Here is a 17,346-nt window from a genome sequence, read left to right on the forward strand (position 1 = left end):
CAGTCAGTAATGCTGGGGCTGCTTAGGGTCACATTTGCACCAAACACTATGCTTAACACAGAAGTCAGTGAGATGCCACAGTGACCCCTTCACACAAATACATTCATTCCTGTATCACTTCTTCCTACGTGAGAAAGCAGTTCAAGTTAGCCTGCACAGCTAGCTCTTGGATTAATTTTCTGGATATCCACTCTTTCTTTCACACACACCTGTCCTTCCTCCTCTCTTGCCCCACTATGATGAAGCTGACTATTTACAGATCCTGGCTGGATGCAGTACAACCAGAATATGTCCACAGAAGGGAGGAGATCAGAGGATGAAGCCATGCTTAGATTATATAGAGAAAATGCAGGAAATAAAGAAGAAGGTGTGGTACAAGGCACAAACACAAAGAGTCCAAAGGTAACAAAACCTATGCCCCACCTATCAAACAGTTCAGTGGATGGTTTGGGGATAGAAATAAAAGGCAAAACTAAGGAAAAGTAAAGTAAAAGCCCTTTCGACACAAAGTCTGAAATCCTTCTTCTCCAGTAATTCATCAGCCCAAAAAGAGGTTCTAATCCTGATATAACGGCTTCAAGCCTAGCACAGAATGCAAAGTTGTGCCACGGAGCTACAGGAAAATCATTCAACTCTCAGAGGAGCAGGGAAATGGCAGAAATATCTCACAGTCTGACTGCTGTCTGGTTTCCACAAACAGCACTAAAAACTTGCCTCTGTCTGCCTGGCAGAGGACTGAGGCTGCAACTGTAAAGTGCCCCTGTGAGTAATAAGCCCTTAAATCTAAGCCAAACCAAATCACCCTTTTCTTAGATAAGGCTTATCATTCTCATGGGAGAAAGTCATCCTTTTACGTTACTTCCTGGTCAACAACTTTGCCTTCAAGGGATTTCCCAGCTTTGCAGCTCCCATCACAATAATGCTACCGATCAATTGAGCAATACCACTTCGGATCAAAATTTTAATGAGGCACTAAACCCACAAAAGGGGCTCTGTATAGCATAATTAAATAGAGTGGGCCTAAATAAACAGTAAGGCTTTACTGGTTACATTATAGTTGAAAACAGCGGGGAGGCAAAGAATGGAGCATTGAAGATGCATGATGTAAAAAGGCATTTCACAGAATGCAACACTGAAACTTTTCATATGGCACAAACAGTAAAACACAACGAGCACGTGACTTCCCTTTGATTTGGAAGAATCTGTGTGGGCACAGGGCACTTGTTTTTTTCCTTCTGCCAGTCAGCACAATGAAATATTTCATTTGCAAACCCAAACAGCGACAAAGAGAGTCATTTGTCCTTCGGAAAGAAATAAATACTTCAGAAACGGGTAAAGTCAGCAGGAATATCTGGTTCAGTCAGGCCACGGGATGCTGGATCATGGCTCTCAAACGCTGGACAGTGCTGGGACTCCACAAAACAGCCTTGCAAAAAATCAGAATTATTACAAGTCTGTTTGGCTCAGAGCTGCAAGACACTTGTTTCGTGCTCATGTCAACTCCTCGACTTCGCTGCAAGCGATGACATTCAGGCTGAGCCAACTAGCTCAGCATCCAATGCTCCGTCTGCAGCAGCTATTTACAATATCACATTTGTTCCACCCTGTCAATATTTGATCCAAGAGCTGAATAAATCCTACAAACACAGGAAGGTTTCGATTTCACATTAAGGTAACGACGGTGGTGCTGCTGTATCATGTAAAATCAGTGCACTGTTACTCCTTGAGAATGAAATTTCTGGTAAACCTGGTTTTCATTTCATTCCCCCCAGTCCTCTAAGCAGCCTTTCCTCAGAGTTGGAGCTATTGCTGCAGTTCTGGGCTTGTGAATGAAAAGTTTCTAAATTCATCCTGGTTTATCATCGGAAGAATTCCTTCTTCAATGGGAGTCAGAATGGGCTCCTCTTTTATAAAATCGGGGTCAAAGTTGCTCACGTCATCTTTGGATTTCTGTCAAATGGAAAAGACAAAGGGAAAAGATGTCACACGTATGCATCATCTGCTTGATACTCGCTTTGCACCTTTATTCTGGTCTTGAGTGCAATGAACCATTACCTCCACGAAGCTTACAGAGAGATTTTTCTGGGGCTGAACTGGGGGCAGCTGAGTGCTCCTCAGAGCTCCTTACAGTGTAAAGCCTTTTAGAGTCTTTGCAGGCTTTTGACAGGCAAACCTCTCGCTGATTTAACTGATACTGCTGCTGACGGGTTGCCTGCCTTGATACAGCAGGACAGGGCACATAAATCAGTCCCTTTCCTCCAGTGTTAGCACAGATCAAGCCATTCAAAATGGTCCATCAGCAGTGTTTCCAATTAGCTGACTCCACACAGCCCTTCCTCATCTGCAGTGTCTCAGCTGGGCTTGCTGGGGGGTACACTCCTCTACATGCCATTAAACTTGCACGATGATGAATTATGAGGCCGCAGGAAGACAAATGGCTTGACTCCAGGTGTTGGACTCCTAGCTTCACCAGACAAAGTGGGACTGTTTAGAGTGCACACACACAAATTGGGTTCGTGACACATTTTGACCAGGCATGTGTTTTCCCTGCATCCAGAACAAGATGTTTTACTGACACTTAAGTCTAATGTTTCCAGATTTGGCCCAGATCATGGATGTGCTAAGAAGGATCCCTCAGTCTTTGATTCAGTTTAAAAACCAATCAAGTGGCTGACCCTGTACTGCTGCAGTTCCCTAGAATGCCTTATCCTGCACCCACTGAGCTCTGTAGAGCAGGGCCAAGCTGCCCACTGCCATTAAGAGTCAGCAGGGTGACCACAGCATAAGACAAAGCCAGCCTAAATGATAACTTCAAAGGCAGTGAAGCCATAGAGAGAACCCTGGAAAGTCTCTCCACAGGAAAGAACATCACAGAGCCTCATATGGGACATGTGGCACCACTGGGAAAATGGGCAGCACTGCTGGTGGAGCAGGCAGAATGAGGATTACTTACTCTGTTTTACATGTGGGCAAGGCAAAGGGTAGTTAGGTGCCTGAACTGCAGCACCTGCTTTTACAAACCTGCCTCTTTTGGCACTGAGCTGACTTTGAAAATCCAGCCTGGAGAGGAAAAGCAATCTGGACAACGTCACTTGTCCAGCCAGCTGCCAAGCCAAGACCAGAGACCTCACCTCCTGCTTCCCAGACCAGGGCTTTCGAGTCAAGGCTGCACTTCCTCCTCCGCCTTTTGGATGTCACAGCAATAAACCTGCTTCAAAACCCCAGAAGAGACAAAACAAAAACAGGCCCCTTTCTTTCCCCCACCCCTCCTTCCCACGTACAATTCGGGGTCTGAACGGTGGCTCCATCTGGCGCTGGTTCAGCAGCTCCCAGTCCAGCTCTTTGAAGTAGGGGTGCCGTAGGATCGCGCTCTCACCACCCAGTGCCGTGCTGCCCAGCCGCATGCTGGGGTTCTTCGTCATGAACTGCAAAACAAAAAGGGCTGTTTGTTTCCTCCTGTCCAGCAGGGCCACGGGAGAAAGACCTATTAGCGGTGGCACAAAAGCTTGTCCTCAGCTTTCCTGTTGAACCCAGTTGCTGGCCAGACTTCTCAATTTCACTGTACTGGAACTGCATGCAAGGAACTTGACTCATTCTCTAGAGGAAGAAATCTGGGTGTATTTCTCCCTGGTCTCTTATTATTTCAGTCAAAACCTTGGTAACCACAGCAAGAAAAGAAAGTTGAAGTGCATCGCTTGTAACGTTACAGATGTTACACAGTGTCTGGGGTGGTATTTATTTCTGTATTAATTTCTGAGGAATACAAGCTCTCACTCAATGCTGCTCACCCGCCAGCCAGGCTTTGGATGAAAGCCTGTCCTGAGCTGTGTCTTTTTCCTAAGCCTCAGCCCGCTGAAGCGCAGCCAGAAGCCTACGCTTTCCTTCCTGTCATCTTAGGAAACAGAGAAAAACCAGTGAGGTATTGGCTTCCAGAGTTCCCAAAACCTTGACCAGATGAATACTTACAGGTGACTGTCTCTTCCTCTCCATGGTGAAACTCCAAAAGAGGGTTTTCTTTTGTAACACACTTTACTCTGCTACTAGCGAAAAGAAATCTGAAACTTCAGCCAAAGTGCCATGATTTGCCCAAGGAGCAAAAGAAAAGCCATAGGCCATGCACACAGTGTGAGAGGGCACTGGTGGCTGCCCTCGTTAGGTCCCGACAACAGTGATGAAGTGTGAGTGCTACAGATATTTCTTAAGGGGAAGGGAAATACTGGGGGAGAAGAAGAATCCTTTCCTAAGGCAGGAAAAGAGCTAGTGTGCTTGTTAACTTAGGATTATAGATCTTAAAAACTCAGTAGCACACAATCTTTTCCTTCCTCTCAAGTATTTCTAATTCATTGGAGAAACCAGGTTATGTTTAAGCTGGGAAAATAGCTGCTTTTATTTGCCTATTGAAACAGCAACATAAAGCAAGCCCCACGCTGGTGGAGGTGTCCAGACGATTTCCTCGAAGATGAAAGAGCATTATGTTTAGCAAAGAGCTGAACCAGCCAAACCAGACAATCGGTCACTGTTTCAGGAATGACCAAGTCTGCTGCATCTGGGCTGTGGGGAAATGAAAAGAAGGGGAGATGCAGCAAGAAGCCAACTTGTTTCTGACTGCAGGAGCTTTTCAGCAGGAACAAACTCCCCTAGGTCGAGAGGATAAAAAGTCTGGCCATTCCCTGCCTAGAGAGATGACAGGGGGAAGAAAGAAGACTGCTAGAGTACTCCCCAGTGCTCCGTCTGGGGGGGGCCTTCAGTGCCAAAGATGAGGGGATATCTGCAGCTCAGAGAGCTCACAGGACCCCAGAATCTGCTAAATCGGCACAAAAGCCCAGCTCCAATGTGACCTCCCCTCGTCCTGACCCCTCTCAGGACAGGCACTGCCACTGCATTCCCTACAGCAGAGCTGTTTTCCACCATCCCACCCCAAACCATCAATACAAAGTACTGCTGAGTGCATTCAGGTTGTAAGAGTCGTCACCAGGACAGGAGCAAACGAGCATGGCTCTCTCCAGCTGGGGCGTCCCTGGATTCTTCACTCATGCAGCTTTTTCAGGGCCAAGCCAAAGGAACAGTGCAACTTCTGTTTTCCCCTGACCTTTTCAACCCATTTTTGTCCCTTCCTACCAAGAGAAACCAAACACAATTTGCTTCCCAAGGGACTCTGGCCCAAAATTTCTGTGTAATTCTGATCTCCAGACAATATTTTGGTTTCCAAACCAGAAATAGGTCCAACCAAAATCTCTCAGAGACTTGGTTCAAACAGGCCTCTGCAAGTCTTTAACTAAACTTCTTTGGTTTGCAAAACAGGCCAGAAGTCTCCTGGTAAGCCCATATTTCTCTAGAAACTCTCTGCCTAAGTTTCTGTCCCCACAGATGGATATCTGCACCTCACTAGCTCTGATTTGCATTGCTGGAACGTCTAGAAAGCTCAAACAAGATGAGAGCTCACTGGTTCTGGGAGTGGTAAAGATTGAAAGAGTCCAAAAGACAAGACAAAGAGGAGAGAAGGAGCTGGGAATAAGGCCCATGTCTCCTGGCTCCAGACCTACCACCAGCACCATTACACCAGGAAGCTTTTGTTAAACATGTGTGTAAGGAAAAATCATGTAGGACTTTATCTCTGGAAAGTTAACATGTTTTTTTCTCAGGTTCCCATGTGTGCTCAACCATAAGAGACCAAAACATAAACTGGACTGCTCATTCCCAGACCAGTTTAGGGCCCTGGGATATAAAAGTGTGTTTACAGTCTTATTTGCTTGCTTTGTTGAAAATGATGCCAAAATTGCACCAATCAAAGGCATCCAATGCAACAAGCTGAGAGCCAACGTAAATGCATTCCTCACTGCTTAAAACACCCCTTTTGTTAGGATAAGGATTAGCCAAGTGCCATTCCTTGAGGTGGGCTGTTATGGGCTCTGACAAAACAAAACTTAAGAGTCAAAACAAAGACTGTTCAGAGCTGACCAGCTAGCTCTGGTTTCTGCACTCAACCCGTGTATTGAGAAACCTCAGCTGACACCAGGCATCAGGCAACTCTAGGCTCCATCTGCTCCATGTTTGCTGTACAGAGGAGGCAGGAGGTGAGTGAACCCTTCAAACTCACACACTGCTGGAGCACGTTCTCCTCACTGGCAGCTGAGAGTGATGCTGGGCTGCTGCAGAAACTCTCTGAATTAATCCTCACCACAAAAGCAGTAAGCTGATGGGATGGGATACCCAATCAAGGAGCACCATCCCTAGCCACCAGGCACATGCTTGGCACTGTTTTTGGAAACGCAGCTCACCTTCAGCTGCATTCAGAAACAGCTCTGGGGCTGGAAAAAGCCTTACAAAGTGTTGGCTGCTCCTGGCATCCACAGGAAGGCTGGGGTCAGACTCCTGCATCACAGCTAGGCCCAGGTTGGGTAGTCCTAAGTGTCCTTCCAAGTTCAACTCTCCAGTGTTTTTGCAGGTGGGGAAAGATGTTCTGCAGAAAGTTTTTCATGGCAAAAGGTAATCTCCCAGTGTTTATCATCTCTAATTTTGCACGATTATCCAGAATCCACAGTGAATGTCACCCTCTGGTACGCTAAATCCAATGAAGAAACGCAGAGAGAAGTCCAACAGTAACACCAACAAAGCAAACTAGAAATGTTCCTTAGCAAAAAGAAACGTCATCACCAAAAATCAGAAGACCTCCCAGCAAAATCAATAGCAAGTCAACCAGTGTTCAACTTGAACTTGGCCACCAGGCCTTGGCTCTGATCACATCCAGCCACGGGGAGTGCAAAGAGCACCCCTGGGCTGGGTCCCTTCGGGCAGATTGGAGCAGGGCTCTCACTGACCTCAGCTAACCCCTCAGCAACAGCGCAGCCAAATCCAGCAGCAGGAAAGAGCCAAAAACATGACTTCATGAAACCATTTGAAAACATTTACTGAAAGAAAACGCAGCAAGCCACGACAAGAAGCGAAGAGGTGGAGATCAGCCCTTGTGTGAAGTTACAAGGAAAAAATGCAGAAACAGCAGCGCCAAGCAGTGGGAAAAATCTGCGTCAGCCCTGGGAGCTCTGCCCACGGGCAGGTGAGGGAGCACAGCGGCTGCCAGGGCACAGGGACCCACATTGCTGGGACCGTGCTGAGAAGGGTTGGAGTCCCCCAGCTGCAGGACAGGGCTGTACTGTGCTTCTCCAGTGCTGCCCACGTGCAGTACTGCAGCTCCCATCTCAAGAGGCAGTGTGTGTAAATGAGTGCAATGGCTTGGAAGTCTGTGAGGGGATGTTTGTACAAGGCAGATGTTCGCAGGCGCCTAATTTCCTAGAATTTACAGGTTCCTTCTCTCAATAGCGACATTCTGATAGGTTTTTATGTAATTCATTTGCATGCTACTTGCATCAGGATAATTCACTCTGTGAGTAATATTACGGTGAATAGATTACATGAAGTTCCTTCATGTTCTAGGAAAACAGTAACAAATCCAGACCCCTCCACAAAAGAAATGCACTTCAGGAATACAATCATTCCTTTCACACTGTCAGCCATCTGGAAGAGGAGTCCATTGTTCTTTCTTGTGTTAAAGAACATCTTGGATGTGCCAGCTCCCCCCAGCACTCTGTTGCACTTGGCAGAATGCATTCACCTTGAAAGAGAAAGCACTGCCCCCGAGCAATCCATCTGTTAAATGCAAGCCCACAGTATTTCCCATCTTGCAGACTGGGAGGACAGAACCAGAGGAACTCCTGCTTTGCTTTGCTGAGCCCAGGGCAGCCAGCCATGGGTATGAGAGCAGATCTTCAGTCCCACCTCCTCACCATGACAACTTCCATTTGCCTCAAAATCTTCTTCACAGAACTACAGAACCGTAGAACCACATAATGGCTTGAGTTGGAAGGGAATGCAAAGATCATCCAGTTCCAACCCCCCTGATACAGGCAGGGTTGCCAACTACTACATCAGGCACCAGCCCAGGCTGCATAGGGCCCCATCCATGGCCTTGAGCCCCTCCAGGGATGGAGCACCCACAGCTCTGGGCAGCAGTGCCAGCACCTCACTGCTCTCAGACTGAAAAAATTCCCCAACATCTAACCTAAATCTCCTCTCCTTTAGTTCAAAACCACCCCCACCACCCCCATCCTATCACTATCCACCTGTGTAAAAGAGGATTTTTAGCCGATTGCTTCAGGATTGTGCCCATGCAATCATCAATCCCAAGCTGTTAGAAGCAAGAGAGATTTGCCAGTTCACAGCATTAACTCTGCCCGCCTGTTGGTGTTCCTCGTGTTGCTATCCAAGTGCAGAGCAGCAGCACAGAAGGTTAAGGCCCCACGTTCTCCCCTCTAGTAATGAGGGACAGTGGGGAGATCATGAGATACCGAACGTGCTTGTGTTCATTAGGATTCATATGCTGAACTAACAGGGCAGAAATACACTCGAAAGGAAATAAGATTTCTCAAAGATCCATTTGATCTCAGACAAAAGGGAATCGTTACATAAATAGAGCAATTGCTCTAATTAAGGCTTCCCTCCATGAATCTCCTGGCGGAATGCTGCAGTTGCTGAAAACAGTTTGGTTGCCCATTATGTAAGGCAAACAGACCTGCAGTCTGGTGTTTCACCACCCCTCATCCACCTCTAACAAAGAAAAGAAGGATGGCTCTACGGCTCCAAAGAGAAGAAAGATGGCTCTACGGCTCTGGTTGTCAACGTCTGCATTACTTTTAATGACTGGAAGTCAAGAGGCTTTAGTATAGCAGAGAGACTTTTTTATTTCTTCTTTTTTTCTTAAATGAAAGGCTGCTCTTTTAAGCCAGCCTTGCATTTTGCTCTCTTGGGCAAGGCTCCTACCACCCTCCATTGCTGTCCTACCACAGTCTGGTCCCACTGACCACTCTCAAGCGATGCCTCTGTTTTACACCGAGGATTTGCTGTGATAGCAGCCACTAATGGCCATGCAACATTTCAGCTTTCCACCCTGCACACAGCAGGATCAATTGCTAAAAGCCATGACTTGCACCAGCGCAATCCACTGTGAGCCAGGGTACCATCCACATGGCACCATGATCCCATCCCGGGGTCCTGGTGACAGAACTGTGGGCAGGTGAAATCCTCCAGTGCTGAACAGGTCTGGTGAGTGCAGTGCCAGGCCGCAGTACAAGGCTGCCCTGAGCGCATTTTAAGGGGGAAGAGGAGGAAGAGAGAAAGACAGAATGTGAAGTCTCAGTTATTTCCCTCTCCAGATAAAAAAGGAATGGGAAGGGAAGTAAAAATCAATTGCCAGCCTTACTCCTAAATAAACTAAGGTAGTTAGAGCACCTCACATACGGGATGAGCACACCTGGCTCCACGTTTCCTGGAGGTTCAACTTTGCTCACTAACATTAGGTGAGACTTGGGCCAAGAATAACACTGCCTGAATAGTTACAAACTTCCTTGCTGTGTTGAAATCTGCCTCCCTGCCTCCTCCCACCCAATTTAACTCATCCACACTAATGCAGAATGAAAAGGCCACAAACATTAGACGCAGGAGCTTTATACTGGGCCCTGATGATAGCCAGTGATTTTATACACTCCTGACTTTGGTACTCATTTAATGAATAAATACAGAGAAATTAACTTCAGTCATCAGATTATTTATCATAGGTTTGAGTCAAGATGTCACTCTATCAATCTGTGTTTTGAGAAGGAATGGGCACAACCCAGCTCCCACATGGGTCGCCCGCCATATGGGCTGCTCGGAGCTTCGATATCAAGCTGCTGTTGTTAAAGTGCCCCAGTTGGATTATGGATACACCACGGGGATACGCAGGTCAATTACTAAATCAATACATCAATCAGAGTAACACAAACGTGCAGAGGGAATGAGCAGCGTGCTCATTAACAGACAGGGGCATGATCCCACTTTCCTTTTAACCAGCTCTAAGATCTCCCTAGGGTTGCACGGGAAAACAATTAATCCTTTTCTGATGGTCTTGTCAAGAGGAGCCGGGAATTTATTACACAATCCTGGGTGGCCTATTTACATAGGGTCAAGTACAAAGGGGACTAAAGTGCCCCAGACAAACCTGTAAAGGCCAATTAGGAAAAAAAAAAAAAAAAAAAAAAAAACTTGCAGGAAAATACTTCAAAGGAGCTCTTTCATGGTCGTGGTTATATTTCAATTCTTTTAATTTCAAAGTTCCTGAAAAGACACAGTGGGTCAGGAAGGTCAACGCTGGGAGGACGAGTGGACAGAAAGACCTACAGCCCTGAATAGCCCGGACAATTGGAGATTTACAGCCCCGAGGGGAGTGCTGAGACCCCCCAGTTGGATGCACTGGCTCTCCATGGGCAGAGATGGCCCCAGCTGCATGCACAGAGTGGTTATTCCCATGTCCAGGTGGCAGCCGGGTTCTTAAGGGAATTCTCAGCCCTTCCCCAAGATTACATTTTAATGAACTCCACCAAAACACTCCTGAGGGTCTATAATCGCCGTGTTTATCCGTGGCAGAGCTGAGCAGTCAGCCCAGGCCACAAGTTTTAGGCTTGGCCACAGGAATTGCCTCTTCCTATGCACCAAGAGTGAGCAGAAAAAAGAAAAAGTGGAAAGTTGGCACAATGAACGCCACTTCACTTTTTTGTTTTTAAATCTCTGGCAGGAAAGAGGAGGATGAATCATAATTGCCACAACAATAGGCAGGGCTAGGAGCTTTTGTTGTGAAGCAAATCTGAGCCTGCATGCTGTGGGCTTAAATAAGAAGCCAATTTCAGCCTATTGAGAAAGGAAAGGTAAAAGATCTGATGACAACTTCAAGATGAATTTGGCATTGGCAAGCTATACACGGATGGCATTAGCTTTCCTTCACAGTGAATTATTCAGAAGCATGAGGCTATTACTGCGGGGAAGAGGAACACATCGGAAAGGGGTGTGATCAATCAACAGAAGAGATTAAAATCACTGGGGAATACTGATTGCTTTTTAAGAATTACATGGCAAAGGGACAGGACATTACAGCCATGGAGATGCAAGCTCAGGCGAAAGAGGTAAGAGGACGATCTGCGGTGGGGCTCACTGGGCCCTGTCACTTAACCACACCACGTGCTTATTGCACAAATGGTTCAGATGAGAGATCGTTTAAAGCTGCAGAATTCCTTCTTGCTTGGGAAACAACTGGCTCCAGGGTTCTGCTTTTCCTGCAGAGGCTCCAGAGCCAACCAGGAAATGCAAGATGAAAGCATTTTTGAAAACAAAACAAAGGAAAAATGTTTACACGGATCCGGCATAGGGTTTCACAGAGATTCAAATATCTGCCCGAGTGTGACAGCCAAAGCTTAATCAAACTGTGAAAGGGATTTATGGAGCCGGCCAGCTCTGAAGGGATGCCAAGGAGAATAATTTATTGGAATATTCGAAGGCATTTTTAATATCTGCCTCTGTTAGCCGGCTCCTCAGCTCTGAGGGTAAAGCAATGAGCCCATCTCACTCCCTCTTTGATTTCAGTGGGTCCACCACTGTGTTGTTCCTTTTCCTTTTAATCTTTGTTTAATAAACACGCCCAGCATCTGGTTCATCCAAAACCAGGTTCATTCTGACTATTCCAGCACTACATGTGGAACAGATTATGTGCATTCTTCTGTCTGTTTGAAAGAGCCCAGCTCAGATCTGCAAGATGCAAGCGCAAAGAAGAGCCATGTGCCTTGTGCAGCAAACAAGAAACGTGGGCAGCATTACACCATCACCACCTGGCTGCCTTGCTTCACACCTCCTCAGCATTTAGGTGAGGACAGGGAAGCACAAGCACAAAGGTCTGGCCTTGCCCACACTGCAGCCAAACTGACTGCCCAGGGCTGAGGGAAAAGGCGAGGCAGAAAGGCAGCGGGAAGTGCATACGTACTGCGCTTGGATGTGCCAAGCCAAGTACAGCAAAGGTGCTCTGAGTCATGCATTGCTTGCTGTAGCATGCAGGGAGGATTCAGACACCTACTGTGGTGTCTGAGCCGATGACAGTTCCTACTAGTTCTGACCTCCCAGCATCCAGGTGTGCTGGACTGCAAGCAAGCACAGCGCATGAAGGGAAGGAACATCTCCTAAGAACAGTTCAGAAGACCTCATCCTCCGTGCTGACATTCAGGGAGCAGCTGTGGAGAGCAGGCAGCTTGGAGCACGCACATCTCCCCACTCAGATGTCTAAAAACCAGCCCTTTCCTTCCACTCCTCTGTCACTGCAGGCTGTTTGCTTAGATTATGTTAAAATCTGCCCCTAAGTCTTTCTGCTGCAAGAACCCTGGCCTCTCCCTTCTCTCCACATTAATGACATTTTCAAGTTACTTACAGCCTTGGGGCCAGTCTGGTTCAGCTCTGAGTGCTCACCGACCAGAAAACCTTCCTGAAAATAAGCTAAAGCACACACAAAAGGGACGCCCACCAAGACTTGCTCATGATGTTGTCCCCTCACCATGCAGTTCACTCCTCCTGCAGCTCAGCTCCGTTCTCACTTTGCTTTCTGCTGCCATGCTTGTGTGGAGTGCCCTGGGGGTATTTGTTTTGTTTCTCTTCAATCTTCCTTCCTCTCAGCCTGTTACTGTAAGCTCTTGTAGCACAGCCCAAATCTCTAAGGGCTCTGCTGGAGCAGTTATCTTGCATTCAGCCAGACTGACCTGCCCTGTGCTCTGGGCGTGTGGGTTAACTGAGGTTCCTAAGAATTACTTCACAATGGTGGGAGATTATTATCCTCAATCTGTACTCCCCACGGACTCCTGGATTTAACTCTTACATGCACAAACATAACAGTAAATAACATTGCTATCTCATTCAGAGTCACTGCTCACAATTGTACTGGAACAAAGAAAAACACTGCTCATTTTCACATGAAGAAGGGGAAGGAATACAGAACATTTCGTTTTTCCTGGCCTTGCAGATTTAAGGAAGAACAAAACTCTAATATACCCACATTTTTTCTACTGTTATTTTACATCTTTCTACATATGAAAACAAAAAACCAACCATCACAAAGCACTTCTACAATTGACCACCCATGATCCCTAAGTCAACCTCTTGTTTTAAAGCAGAAGTTGGCCTCAATTCCAGCAATATGCATGCTTCACCCCTCCCCAGCTGGAGAGAACTTGCTTCTGCAGCCACACACAAACGATTACACACCTGCCACCAGCACTACATGGTGGGAAATTCTCCTGTGGCCCTGCCTGCTCTGACGTTAAGTGACAGTGGGATCTGAGGCAGCTTTGTATTCACTTCTCTGGGCACCAAAGGAATGACAAACTCCTACAGAAAGTTTTGAGCAGCTTTCTTAATTAGCAAGCTGAACGTTGGCTGAGTGGTTGTGAAAGGGCCCCAATACCTCTTTCCCACTGAAAATGAAGTGACTTGGTGCCATCTGCACTGCGACATTCCTGAGTGGCTTTTTTGCTCTCCAGAAAAAGCTGTGTGTGCTGCCTCCTAGGAGAGAGGGCTGAGTTACACTGCCAGCAAGCTCTTGGTATTCAATACCGCTGTAAGTACAAGCTGTACAAGTAAGCCAAAAGTGCTAAGGAACTAACAGGAATGCTTGAGTTTCTTGTCTTTGGTCTTTCATGGGCTCACAGAAATGGGACAAGAGGCTTTTCCTTCTAGATCAGGCTTCAAGGCTGTCTGGAGGCCATGGGGTTGGATTTAAAGTGTGGCACATTCGTAGATCCACAGAATCGTTAAGGTTGGAAAAGACATCCTCCACGTCCAACCCAGCCCACCCCCACCATGCCCACTGCCCACATCCCTCAGTGCCACATCTCTGTGGTTCTGGAACACCTTCAGGGACGGTGACCCCACCACTCCCTGGGTAACTGTGCTGCTGCATCACCACTCTTCCTAAGAAATGTTTCCTAACATTCAACCACTTCCCCTCCTGCTGCTCCCATACAATCTCGCTCCTGGCTGCTGATGAAAGCCAGGCACAAAATCCCAACTCCATCACTTTGTGCTCCAAAAGCCAAAAATGTGTCTGTAACAATTGGGCTCAGAGCTGGACCTGGCTTTGGCTGACCCACAGAGCATCATTACCTCTCCATCCAAGTTCGAAGCACTGATTCACAGACACTACAGCCCCTTGATGTTAACTTAGCAACAGAAAGGGGATTTGAAGCAAGGCTGCAAGAGAAAAGCCTAAGGGAGCATGGGGTGGGTGATCACACCTCAGTAGTAGTGACAGAGTTCACAGAACGCCACATGAGCCAGAGGGGGGAACTGAACTCAGTGGCACAAAGCAGCAGAGACTGCACTAAACCAGAGCACTTCCCTTTTGACTCAGCATCACTTCCAGGCTATTATTCTCTAGAAAAACAGATAAACTTCAAGTTTTGCTTTTGCATCCTTTTCACTGTATTGCTGACGTCATTTCTTCTCCAAGATATGGATCAGGTTTGCTTTCTCAACTGAGGTCACTAATCCTTCCATCTCTCCCAGTCCTTACAACAATGCTCACTGTGCTAATCCTCCTGCATCAGTGCTACCCTGTGCTGTTCTACCTGCGCTGGACTACTGAAACCACAGCCAACTTCCTCTGCATCTTCCTCTTCTCTTGCTTGATGTTTATTTTTCACAAGAAAACTACTCAGAAGGGGAATCACCCTTTTTGCTTAACTCTGGTGGTGCTTTCTCCAAAACATCTGTATTTAACCAGTTGGAGGGCGAACAGCCATTAGTCTGATTTGTGTCCCCAGAACGCCCAGCCATGTGCCCAAGCCTCAATTTTTGAAGCAGTATTTCAGCTTGACCAGAAGCATTTCAGAGCTGACATTATGACTGGAGGTTGGTACACAAATGCTAAGGGACAACCTCAGCTTCACTGAACTCAGCTATGACAGGTTCAGAAACTCAGGGTGCAGAAGGCAGAGCACTGTTAACACTTCCCCAGGGAGATGCTGCTTTCTAACCCATGCTGTCACTTGGCTCGGAGAGCAAAAACATCCAAGTTGCAAATCCTCATCCAAATTTCCAAACCTTTGGGCTAACCACTGCTACTTCAGAGGGTTAATCCATGGAATGACTCAATAAGACTTTGTCCTCCTCTCCTCATCTGACACCAAAGAAAATCCCTGCAGCTTTCCCTGTGAATTTACTTCCCATTACTCCACTTTCGAGCTCCAGTTCTCACTAGGTCCCTTCCTTCCCCCCTCCAAACAAGCCCGCCTGTTACAAACACAGCGTGACTGCACTGCATTTGAAAGAGTCATACGTGAAGCAAGTGAAACACGCAGCCAAAATATCACCCTGCTTATGGGAAACAAGAGGGTTGTATTTCATTTTGCAATTCACTCAGCTTAATCCCCAAGCCTCCAGCTGCCTGGAAAGCCACTTTCTTTGCTCAGGCACTTTTTGCTAATAACAATTCACAAATTCAAAACGTCAACGTGCAGTAATAAAGCAAACCCCAGCTGCACTCTCACCGTAAAAGATACGGTCCAGCAGACTCTGCTCCCTGCCTGCTCACAAAGTTTCTCTTTCACAGCCTCTTCATCATCAGACATTGGTGATTACTTAGCCGATAGCAGAGTATGTGAAAGAGTTTCTTTTACAGGCACAGATCACGTAGCAGTAGGGCCAGTGCTCCTCTGGCATACATTTGTTGCTATGGGTTGAGCTACGGAGAAATAGAATTTTTGAGGGAGAGGGGAAGAAAGGATAGTAATCAAAGCAAAACTTCTATTCAGATTGAGACAAAGTGGTCTAAACCCATTCAGCAGTAAGTCTCCTTTTCTGCATGTCCTTCCTGCCCACAAGCAAATCCATGCCCAATTGGACTTGCTTGCCCAAGAAGCAGAAGACCTCAGTTTGAGTTCACTCTGCCTGATTTGAACCCATTATTCCCTAAATTTCCCAGTGACTCACTCCAGTCATGCAAGGTACTGTATGCAGATGGGGTTTGGGATTTCCCAGTTCCCTGCTCTGGGAGTACTGATTCCATGCAAATCCTGTTCATCTACACTGATTTAGCTCTGCCCTGCTTCCAGCACTTCAATGACAGTATCAAGGACAAAAAAAAAAAAAACCCAGACCATTAATAAACAGAAAAAGGAAACTTCTTTTAGAGCCCAAATCTTTCTGATTTGAATTCTAAGCATGGTCTCAGGGCACTGAGGTTGTTCTTGTTTTCCTTGGTACCGGTGCTCAGAAACACACCAGTAACACCCACTGCTCTAAATGAGGGCCTGAGAACATATCTTGATCATTATCAGGAAACTGCAAAGATGAACAGGATGCAATCTTCAGAAATCAGGTGGTTTCTGACGAGAGGAAATTGGTGACACACAATTATGGTAAATGAAACTAAAACAAAATACCAGTATCCATGAAACAGGTCCCAAAACGTATTATCCTTGTTTATAATGAAGATCTTGAAGAAGGCAGGCTGATCAAGTGCTTTCTAAACCTACATAGACACATTTGTAGAGAACCTCTTAATACCTACACCTCATCACATCTTCCTGGCAGAGGAATTTGATTTTAGTTTCAGAGCTTTGTATCACTCAAGAGCTAAGTGAATTCTCATTTGTTCTGCTCAAGGTTATAGGCCAGAACTTTCAGCGAGGAGATAATTCAATTATTGAGGCTATCAAGGCCTTAGCCTGCAACATAAGAGACCCCAGGTTTAATTCCCTGCTCTTTCATAGACCTCCCATGCCATATAATTATTTATTACCATTTCTGCCACCAGAGCAGTTTAGTGCTCTCATTTTCCAGGCTCTTAACATCATGGGTTAGAAAGCACAGCCACAGCTGTAAATCAGGCAGCTCACATTCACTTTCTTTTGAGATAAACAACACAACAGTGATTAGAAGGTGCTCACACAGTAATGACAATGCTGTATCTCCAAAAATAATATTACCATCAGAAGACTACAATAAGCAATTCTCCTTAAAGATTCCGGCTACCAGATTAAAGCCCTGACAAAATCAAACTCTCCTTTAAATGGTTCTTTAAATACTTAATTTCTCCATTTCTTTGAGTCAGCGCTCCACACATTACTATAAAATGCTATCTGATCCAATTATTTCTTTGGCCTCCTATTACCATTTAGTAGTACCAAGCCTTGAACACATCTGTGTTCACAGCGCTTTGCAAGGAAAGGACATACTCTGATCCTTCCCTACAAGTGTGCTTAGAAATATGAAGTGATGTGATTGTGGGCAAGAACAAGTCAGTAGCATAACAGCCAAGTTAGGTCTCCTGACTCCTAGGTTAACGCCTTTGTCATTGATTCATGACAAAGCCAGGGATCTCCAGTACTAGGCACTGTTTGTACACGCACAGTCTGAAATCTAAAAAAGCTTCCTTCTCATGTCACAGGCAAATATGCGACGCAAGGGATAAGAGAGGTCCTGGGAAAATTCAGGAATACATGCTAG

At 46.3% G+C, this 17,346-nt stretch overlaps 1 protein-coding gene across 2 annotated transcripts in view; it reads right to left on the reverse strand.

Moving 5' to 3' along the window:
- Positions 1 to 947: 947 nt before the first annotated feature.
- Positions 948 to 17,346, reverse strand: part of PRKCH (protein kinase C eta) — a 105,317-nt gene continuing 88,918 nt past the window's right edge. For both annotated transcript variants that reach the window (XM_421417.8, XM_015287908.3), the window contains exons 13-14: positions 3,282 to 3,425; positions 948 to 1,950 (exon numbers count right to left, since the gene is read on the reverse strand). In XM_421417.8, the coding sequence (XP_421417.4) occupies positions 1,804 to 1,950; positions 3,282 to 3,425 (291 nt within the window). In that variant the 3' untranslated portion in view covers positions 948 to 1,803. The remainder of the gene's footprint in view (positions 1,951 to 3,281; positions 3,426 to 17,346) is intronic.

The sequence above is a fragment of the Gallus gallus genome, chromosome 5 (assembly GCF_016699485.2).
Source record: "Gallus gallus isolate bGalGal1 chromosome 5, bGalGal1.mat.broiler.GRCg7b, whole genome shotgun sequence".
In the NCBI taxonomy this organism is placed as follows: Eukaryota; Metazoa; Chordata; class Aves; order Galliformes; family Phasianidae; genus Gallus; species Gallus gallus.